This window comes from Choloepus didactylus, chromosome 27, assembly GCF_015220235.1.
Source record: "Choloepus didactylus isolate mChoDid1 chromosome 27, mChoDid1.pri, whole genome shotgun sequence".
In the NCBI taxonomy this organism is placed as follows: domain Eukaryota; kingdom Metazoa; phylum Chordata; class Mammalia; order Pilosa; family Megalonychidae; genus Choloepus; species Choloepus didactylus.
Window position 1 is genome coordinate 380,940 of NC_051333.1, and position 10,303 is coordinate 391,242.

At 45.2% G+C, this 10,303-nt stretch overlaps 1 protein-coding gene across 7 annotated transcripts in view; it reads left to right on the top strand.

Moving 5' to 3' along the window:
• The window catches only part of ZNF329 (zinc finger protein 329), a 67,039-nt gene extending 57,669 nt beyond the window's left edge, over nucleotides 1–9,370 (top strand). For 5 of the 7 annotated variants that reach the window (XM_037818948.1, XM_037818950.1, XM_037818954.1 and 2 more), the window contains one exon: nucleotides 6,657–9,370. In XM_037818948.1, the coding sequence (XP_037674876.1) occupies nucleotides 6,665–8,281 (1,617 nt within the window). In that variant the 5' untranslated portion in view covers nucleotides 6,657–6,664 and the 3' untranslated portion in view covers nucleotides 8,282–9,370. Of the gene's footprint in view, nucleotides 1–79; nucleotides 136–6,085; nucleotides 6,214–6,656 lie in introns of those variants that run through there. The other 2 variants (XM_037818953.1, XM_037818955.1) reach the window with 2 other exon arrangements.
• Nucleotides 9,371–10,303: the final 933 nt, after the last annotated feature.

Here is a 10,303-nt window from a genome sequence, read left to right on the forward strand (position 1 = left end):
AAAGAAGCTGAAGCCTAGAGAGGGACGTCCTGGGAGAAAGCCATTTTGAAACCAGAACTTTGGCGCAGACGCCAGCCGTGTGCCTTCCCAGCTAACAGAGGTTTTCCGGACACCATTGGCCATCCTCCAGTGAAGGTACCCGATTGTTGATGCTTTACCTTGGACACTTTATGGCCTTAAGACTGTAACTGTAACCAAATAAACCCCCTTTATAAAAGCCAATCCATTGCTGGTATTTTGCATTCTGGCAGCATTAGCAAACTAGAACAAAAGACATAGATTTTATAATCTTGTCTTGGAGTAAATACCATAGCTGCAGTCATAATCTGTTCATCAGAAGGAAATTACTGAGCCCAGCCCACACCCAGGGGCTGTAAAAGCCAGAGGCAAGAGTCACTGGGTGTCTCAGAGCCTGCCCACAGCAGGTGGACAGTTGAAAACCAGATTAAAACAGTCAGTAGTTACTGCAAGACAATAAAAAATTATAACTGCTTATAAATCAGTCGTAAAGTCTTGGTTTCCTCATGGCTTGTGTGTCAGATTTTACTTTGTGTTGGTGAAAAATACTGATATTTCCAATTGTACCATGACATTTTCTTTAGTAGTGGCAGGATTTTATTTTTGTTAGGTGCGGAGCTGTTCAAGAATCCACACAACGCAGCCAGTCATGGTTTAAGTAGAGAGTTTAAGGTTTATTAGAGGAAGAAAGCAAAAGAAAGCGGTAGGAGCCAGCAGAAAAGAAAGAAAGGAAAAATGACTCCGGCTCTCTGTTGGAGAGCAGCATTTTTTAAAGGAAAAACCCATGTGGGGAGGGAAGGGTATTGGGGGAGAAGGGACCTGCCGAGTGTGTTCTGTGCCTCTATTGGGTGAGTGCTTATCAGTTTCTGAGCTGACTGGTTACTAGGGTTCTAACACACTACTCTTCTTTGATGTGCACCATGTCATCTATGTGGAGGAAGCAGTCCTTGTGGCTTGTTTGTGGTCGTTCATCTTATGGACATATCTGCCCTTGTCTTACCCGCCTTTGAGGCGCCACTGTGGCTGGAACAGCCCTGAACAGCCTCATTCTTTAGTTTATGGGGCACCTAGTTTTCTGTGAGATAAGCAGCAGGACCCCTGGATCAGACATTCCTTCTATATGTTAGACTCTTTTTTTCTGGGATCTGACAATTTTTGTAAGAAATGCTGATGAAATTCATTCAAATTGTGGCTGGGAGGGAACTTTGAGGTCCTTGGATTGCCCTCTCCTTACAGCCATGAGCTTGCTAACTCAATGTTTCTTCCTTTCTGATTCTTACTCTCTCCCTTGTTTTTCAGTAGATTCCATGATTCTCTTTCCTCCTTAACACTGTTCTGTTTTCTCTTGATGTAATTAGGATCCATGGCTGGCCAGCGTTGCTGACCCTCGGGGTCTGTCTGGGGCCCCATGAGGGCCACTGTTCCCTGACTGGTGGTCCAGGGGCATGGAAGGGGGGTCTCCCTGATGCTGTGAGCTGGCAGGCTGCCTGGTCCTTCCCACGTGACAGGGCACACCTGGAGTGGCTTGTGTAGTGTCTGTGGTTAGGGGGCATGCCCTCCATTCTCAGCCCTTCACACTGCTGAGCCAACAGACCAGGTGCTGGCTCTCATTGCATCTATCTTACAGAGCAGAAAACGGAGACTCAGCATGGTTAGGCAACTTGCCAGAGTCCCCAGGCTGGTGAGTGGTGGTGATGGTGGTGGTGGTGGTTGTGGGCTGGGTGGGCAGCCTGCAGTGTCCACTCTTAACCTCCATTATGCCCTTGTTCCTGTGTGCTCTGTAGAGTGAGCTGTCCCTGCAGTGCCCACTTCTGGAAAACAGGCAGCTGTGGCAGGCGACGGGAAGCCTGGCCTGCAAATACCCTGATGCCCGGTCTCACCCCAAGATTCTGGTAGACTTGGAGGGGTGGAGCCTGGGCAGCAGGGTTTCCAAAGCTCCCTGGGGGGTTGCACCAGCCTGCTCGGCTGCAGATCAGAGACTCAGTTACCCCCAGTTCAGAGATGCAGAAACTCAGCTTTGGCCAAGTCCATCGTCTCAGCTCGGATCCCACAGTGACACTTAGTGCTCTGCAACCACATCAGGCCCCTTACCTCTGGCGGGGGGTGACTCCCTGGGCAATCCTAGAGGTGTCCTCAGTGGAGAGCTCACAGGTTAGAAGAACCAGCCTTTCCCTGGGAACTGGCTGCATCCAGCAGGGCGGGCAGCCGGGATTCCTGCTTGCTGAGCCTTTACTGCTGCCCCCTGAAGAACGGGCACCTGGGGAGGCTCCTGGTCCCTGATTCCCCCAGCAGCCATGGGGCAGGTGTGCAGTGTTGCAGCCAGTCTGTGTGCAGCAACCCTGGTGGGGTGCGGACTAGAGGTCTCTGGGCTTGCAGTTTCCTGTGGTCTCTTCCCTTGCTCTGCCCAGAGCCTCCCTGGAGAATAGTGGGGTCCAGAGAACCCTGGAATGGCAGGGTGGTCACGCAGAATGCCAGCAGACGCCCTGCTTGGGAGGCACCTCAGGACCCAGGAAGGGGCCACTTGCGTCTTCCTTGGCCCGTGTTTGAAGTGCTTTACCAGGAGCCTGCTTTCCATTTTTGTTTCTTTGAATCATTTTCCAGTTTTGGAAAAGAGCACATGCAGATGCTTTAAAAATGTAAACAAAGTTTGAGAAAAAAGGAAAAGAAAAAATGTGAACAGATGAAAGGGCGTGGAGAGGCAAGTATGGCTCCCTCCCACTGCCTCAGCTCCCTAGTCCTGGCCCCAGGCAGCCTGGGACCCGGGTCTCCAGACGCTCCCAGACACAGCTGTGACACACAAGAGAACATATGTACGTGTATATACATATTCTCCCATCTGGATTTGGATTTTTTTTTTTTTTTTTTAATGTTCTCAGCCCCTGGGCTTATAGCATCCAGAAAGAATCTGTAGTTATATTGACTCATGCAGATGCTCAAAGATTTTCAAAATAAAAACCAGTCCCTCAGGCTCTGGGCATAGCTCTGCATGGTGTATCCAGCTTCAATACATTTTAAAGTACAGAAAATAATAGAGAATAACAATCAGGAACATTGTGTTCTCACCACCTGGACTCCCAATGTCCATCATATTGCCTTTAGGTCTTACTTATTTGTTATTTGTTTACTAAGTTTTATCAAGATATAATTCCCATCCCATATAATTTACCCGTTAAAAGTGTATAATTCAGTGGCTTTTAGTATACTCACATAGTTTGTTCAACCATCATCACTTTCTAATTCCAGAACATTTTCGTTACCCCAAAAAGAAACCCTGTGCCCATTAGCAGTCAATTCCGTTGTGTTTATCGGCCATTTATTTGTTATGTTTTCTTTGGAGAAATGTCTATTCAGATCCTTTGCCCACTTTTAAAATTGAGTTATTTGTCTTTTTATGATTGAATTGTTAGAGTTCTTTGGATAATCTATATACCAGTCCCTGATTAGATAAATGATTTGCAAATATTTTCTCCAGTTCTGTATGTTGTCTTTTCACTTTCTGGTTGTGTGTAAGTCTTACTTTGGTAAGGGAAATCCCTGTTACAGATGAAGTGGATGTTCCCTTTGCTTCTTAAGGCCCGTTCCCTGCCCTACCCTTGAGGCACTCGTGATCACGGCTTTGGTGGGCATCCTACCAGGGCATTTTTATATTTTAACTTACAGAATATTTTTTTGTGTTTTCAAAATTTCTCCAAGCTGTATCATCCTGTATATATATCAAAATTTTCTCATTTCTTTTAGCTACTACATTTATTCCATTATGAAGATAGACGACACTTTATCCATCCATCCTGCTGACAAGTCTTTCAGCTGCTTCCCATCGTCACCATTAAAGCTGCATGGGGGTTACTCCTTCATACTTGAGTCCTTACACTGAGAGTAAACGTTTCTTCTTATATAAATATAAACCGAGGAGTGACATTTCTGGAACACAGGTGTGCTTGCCTTCCACAGAGTCTCCTGAGTGTCCAGAGTTATGCTCCCCTCAGCAGGGGTGAGGGGCCCCAAGAGCAAGATCAGGCATCCTCGTCTTGATTCCGATCTTAGAGGGGAAGCATTGGGGGTTTTCTTAGATGCCTTTTATTAAGTTGAGGAAGTTCCCTTCTATTCCTAGTTTTCTGAGTGTTTTTATCCTGAAAGGGTGCTGGATTTTGTCAAATGCTTTTTATGCTTCTCTTGAGACTATTGTGTAGTTTTCTCCTTTATTTCTGTTAATAGGGTATATTACATTGATTGCTTTTCATATGTTGAACCAACCTTGCAATCTTGGGATAAAACCACCTGGTCATGGTGTAGAATTCTTTTTATATGTTGCTGGATTCATTTTGCTAGTATTTTGATGAGAATGTTTGCGTCTATATTCACAAAGGGTATTGGTTTAGAGTTTTCTTTTCTTGTGATGTCATTGTCTGGTTTTGGTATCAGAGCAATCCGAGTCCCGTGAGTTGGGAAGCATTCCCTTCTCTCTGTTTTCTAGGAGAGATTGTATGGAATTGGTGTTGTTTTCTTTTTAAATGTTTCCTGGAGTTCACCAGTGAAGCCACCTGAGCTGTGTTTTTCTTTGTAGGCTCACTCTTTCTTGCATCAGGACTTCTGGTGACATAATTCTTGTGGCCTCCCCAAGTGCTGCCCATCCTTTCACAGTGCACTCACATCCTGCTCTCCTGGGAAAGCCTTCCTTGCCTGCTCCAGGATGTCGTTCTCATCAGTGAGACATGTGCTCTTGGCTGGAAGGACGTCTTTCCCATCAGTGTCCTTTGCTGAGCCAAGACTTGATAGTCAGTAAAAACCTGAATGAGCAGTCTACAGATTCACAGGCTTCTTGTGTCAGCTTATTCGTTAACAGCAGTCACTCAGGTGCCCGCTGAGGAGACCTCGTGGTGGTGTGAGAAGAAGTCACCATTTTACCAGGGCAAAGGCTGAAGCTAAAGGGCAGTGCATTGTCCAAGGAAACGCTTGAACATTCAGCTCAGAGAATAGCTCAGAGGCTGCACGGGAAGGGGCTGTGCGGTGGTGAGAACAGCCTGTGCTGCCTGCCCGTTGCTCACCTACTCGGAGCCTTAGTTTCTTCATGGTAAGACGAGAAGAGTGATGGTTTCTGAGTCAGTGGTACTGTGGAATTCTGTATGAATAGACGTCTAACTGAGGTCTGTGCCAAGGAAATGTTTGGTCCATGTTAGATATTATAAAAACAATCGTTAGCACAGTTAATCAAGACAGTTAATCAGTGAAGGCCATTTGGAATTATGATGTGGCTAAACAGACTGGGAAGTGTAAGTAGGCCTTAGCTGAGAGTTATAGGGCTGAAGCATCAGAGCTGCCTAGTATTTCCTTAATCTAAGTGGTTTTCACTTTTTTTCCATTTGAAAATCTCTCCCTTCTGCAACCTTCCTCATTATAAGGTTGTCAACTGTCCTTCCAGGAGGACTTATCCAAATTTCCAGAAGACAAATACAGCAATTTGAAATCTCCATTGTTGGAATTCTGAAATCGCATCCTCAGGGGTGCAGCCTACTGTAGAGCCCAGTGATCAGGGAGAATGGGAACAGAGAACAGGGAGGGAGACTTTCTGTGGATGGGGATGGAGGGTCCACACAAGAGCTGAGCCCCTGGTCTCACTGGTCAAGAGTGAACCATCAAACTGGATTTCCAGGGCATGCTTGGATGTTCCACAATTGCTTTGCCAACCTCAGGACTGAGAATAGACTCCAGGAGGCACTGAGATTTAGGATCTTGTGCCAAGAGTGGTCTGCAGTTTAATGGACTTGGGTTGTGGCAAGACTGAAGTGATTTTGTGTGGCCAGGAGAAATGAAGAGAAGGCCAGAGGGGGAAGGATGGTGTTCTGGTCCTGAGGGGATGAGCTCCTCATGTCTTATATCCCTTCAGTGAATTAGTATTATTGGCTTAATATTATGAAGTTGGATGGTGGTGTGACAAAGGTTGATAATGATGATGATACTAGCAGCTATTTATGGCCATTCATCTCCTAGCTGTGGAGCCACCTCTGACATGATCTAATTATCATAATAACCCTGCAGGGAGGTCATTGGCGTATCCCGGATCCAGACCCAGAACTTTCAGATCACCAAGCCTTGCCATGTCCCATCCACGAAGGCAGACCTCTGACCACAGAGCGGGGACAAGGACTGCTTATTCACTGCATCATACATATGGTGTGACATCAGGGATTTAGAAAGGTGGGCTGATTGCCAGCTTGAGCATTGGGTAACGGAGTCAAGGATGTGACTATTGAGATGGTGTTCCAGTGTGAGTGATGACCCCTAGTCCCTGATCTCCCACATTTCAGGCCAATCATTTTGGTGATATTCCCCTCAAATATTGTTCCTCCTCTCTATTCTCTTACTCTCCCTTCTGGGCCAGACATCTTAATCAGCCAGACATCTTAATTGGATTCAATGTCTGGCAACATGAAAACACTTTGTGGCTCTTTTTGAATCTGTTCTTGGCTCTATCCCTCCCTCACACTTTGTCTCCTCCTGAACAGATCTGAATTTGAAAAAATTAAAAAAAATAAAGGAAAAATACACACCCACATACCTGGCCAGTCATCATTTTCCATTCCTCTTCCCATAATAATTTATTGTTCTTAAGCATGTTTTTTTCTTTCTTTTCTTTTCAGCCCAGGACATGAGACTGGGAAGGAGAGTTCAGAATATTTCTGAGGAAGAACTATCCTGTGACATGGAAATGGAAGGATTTATGAGGCAAGGTTCCCATTTCTCCCCTCTAGGCAATGATTGGGACTCTGAGAACTGGGAGGGACATTTGAGGCAGACAGTTGTAACTCAGGAGAATCCAAGGGCTCAGGAAACAATTTGTGAATATCCTGGATTCATGGAGCATTTGAGTGTGAGCGCAGACCTTCCACCGTCTCAGAGACTTCCCACAACAAATGGTTTTTATATACAAAACTTGGATGGTAAAAGTTTGGATTGTAACAGTTGTCAGAAAAGCTATGCAGCTAAGAGAACTGGTGAAAGTAATGCCTGTGGAAAAGCCTTTAGCCATTCCATGGAAGTTCCTCAGCTTGGAAGAAATCAGACAAGTGAAAAACCCTTTAAATACCCTGAGAATGTTAAATCTTTCAACCATTTTCCTTCCCTTCATGAACAAAAAATAATGAAAAGAGGCAAGAAACTGTATGAAGGTAAGGACTTTGGGGACATCTTTACCATGAGTTCATCTCCTAATGAAAACAGGAGAAGTCACACTGGGGAGAAACCATATAAATGTATTGAATGTGGCAAATGCTTCAAACGGAATTCTTCTCTTATTTTGCATCATCGAACTCACACTGGAGAGAAACCTTACACCTGTAATGAGTGTGGAAAATCCTTCTCCAAGAACTACAACCTGATTGTACATCAGAGAATCCATACTGGAGAGAAACCCTATAAATGCAATAAGTGCGGGAAAGCCTTCAGTGATGGGTCAGCTCTGACACAGCACCAGAGAATTCACACTGGGGAGAAACCTTATGAATGTCTAGAATGTGGAAAAACCTTCAATAGAAATTCATCCCTTGTTTTGCATCAAAGAACTCATACAGGGGAAAAACCATATAGATGCAATGAGTGTGGGAAACCTTTTACTGACATCTCTCACCTCACTGTGCATCTCAGAATCCATACTGGGGAGAAACCCTATGAATGTAGCAAATGTGGAAAGGCCTTCCGAGATGGTTCATACCTCACCCAGCACGAGAGGACTCACACTGGAGAGAAACCCTTTGAATGTTCAGAATGCGGGAAATCCTTTAACCGCAACTCTCACCTCATTGTGCATCAAAAAATCCATTCTGGAGAGAAACCCTATGAATGTAAGGAGTGTGGGAAAACGTTCATTGAGAGTGCCTACCTCATCAGGCACCAGAGGATTCATACCGGCGAGAAGCCCTATGGCTGCAACCAGTGTCAGAAACTTTTCAGAAACATAGCTGGCCTTATCCGGCATCAGAGGACTCATACTGGTGAGAAGCCCTATGAATGTAATCAGTGTGGCAAAGCCTTCAGGGATAGCTCCTGTCTGACCAAGCATCAGAGAATTCACACTAAAGAGACACCGTACCAATGTCCAGAATGTGGAAAGTCCTTCAAGCAGAACTGTCATCTGGTGGTTCACCAGCGACTCCATAGCAGGGACACTCTCAGCCAGTGTCCACAGTGTGGGAAAACATTCAGGAGGCTCTCGTCCCTCATCCGACATCGGAGAACACACCCTGGAGAGAAACCTGTGGAACTCTGATGAACACTGGCCTCACTCTCCTGACTTATTGTCAGAAACCTACATGAAGGAGACATGTCTTCAGATTTAACTCCTCTCTGGTTAATAGGAAAGAAGTCCTTAAGCTGTCTGGTGAATTGATGAATGTGAGACACTGCTTAACCACATTGTTAAGTCTATACGTTAGGGAAGTGCTGGGGAGAGCATAGGGTTGTAATAAATGTGGAGAAGGCTTCAGGGATGATTCAGCCTATACCAGACGCGATAGCACATACACTGGAGTAAAACCTGCAGACATGGGGAAGATATTACCTTGGAGACATCCACCCACTTCTGCATCCAAGTGCTTAAACTGGAAAAAAAGAAAAACCTGTGAATGTCATCAATAAGTAATTGGTATGAAGACTCCTTTAACAGGCAGTTTCCATCTTATTGTACATAAGTAAACTCTTTCTAGAATCTAACCTTGTAAGTGTAGTTGGTGAGAGAAGCTTTTGGCAAGAGCTCTTTCTGTCTTTTCTCTATCAACAAAAGAATACCAATGAGCAATTGCACAGCAACACAGAACACAGATTTTGTTGTTTGAATGTATTTCTGTTGTAGTCCTGCTAGAATGCTGAGGGGTCATTCAGAGGAGGCAGTGGACAAGGAAGTTGCTTGTGAATAACCAGTGAAGCCATCCCTCTTAAGAAAGACTGATACAGGTTTGTATTAAGATAGGACTGCTGCCAGGAATGTAGCTTATTACTTTAGTTAGTGACAAAAAATACCAAGTTGTTACATTTACGTTATCACCACCCCACCCCGTGTTGTTCATTTAGGACAATTCTAAATTTTTTGGTGCAGCTACTCTGATCCATAGTTAAAAAGATTTTGTTGCCACGGTGAAAATACTTTATATAATATGGCAGGCAACCAAAAGAAGGCACAAAATACAAGGTTTGCTATCATTCCAAGCATGTAAAAATGTATTCACATATAAACGTAGGTCGAAAGTGGGTGATGGAGAGAGGAACACAGTGGTTTTCTTAGGCTTCTGGAATTGTGTTTTTTTCCTCTTTTGGAAATCATATGTTATTGCTATGATAAATTGGTAATGAATAAAAAGATAAAGCCAAAAAGAGGTGAAATTTGGGTTTCTTTGGACCCCCTTGACCAGTTGGGGTAGGTCAGGGCCCCAGGGCAGTTGTCAGGACAGATGGAGTCATCAAGACAGAATCAGAGCATCTCACGACCCAGGGCATGAGAGTAGTTTCCTTCTTTGGGACTTGGATTATCGGGGGATGTAATAGTGGAGGAGAGGGTGGGTCTTATGGAATGGAGAGCAGGAAGTTTCAGAGAGTTCTGGGATAATCCAGACAGTGTTCTTTTTAGGCAATGCCATGCCGGCCAAGTGAGAGCCAGTCAAGCTGGTTGACACAGGAGCAAAGCCTCCCATGGGTGGCTCCCCTGAAAATTCAGACTTGCCCCTTATCCCCTGTATTCCCTGGCTCCTACAGAGGGAGAGCCAGAGTGGAGGCTTCTGAGTTAATTAAGGCTGAGTTGTATGTGCTAGAAACCAGGCATCAGAGTTCTCTGTGTTGTTGCCCTTCCCTAACATGAATCCATCAGACGAGCCCAAAAGAGGAGAGACAAGTGGCCTTGCCCCACCCACCTTCAGTACACCCTCTGCTTGTCCCTGAATGGGTGGGCAAACTTTGTAAAGATTGGCTGATTTTAGTTTCATGCCTGTAGGCGTTTTTTTCTTCCTGTGAAGATGGTCCTTTCATCAGATTTTCATAGGGTAGGAAAGAAATTCTGACCCTTGAAGTTTGTTGGAGCTGAGTCCTGAGCTGCCAGCTCATCAAGAGGGAGTGCCCTTGTGGCGGTTTCATGCTTAACTCACATCTTTTTAGTGCTTCCCAAGTGGTCTCTTCCGAGGCAGCATTAACTGAAGGAATACTGTTGAACGAGTCCCCCCCCCCCCCACCAAATCTATTCCTTCCCGAGTGTACCCCTTCTCTGTAAATGACCTGGCCACCACCTAAATGGGCAAGCCAGAAG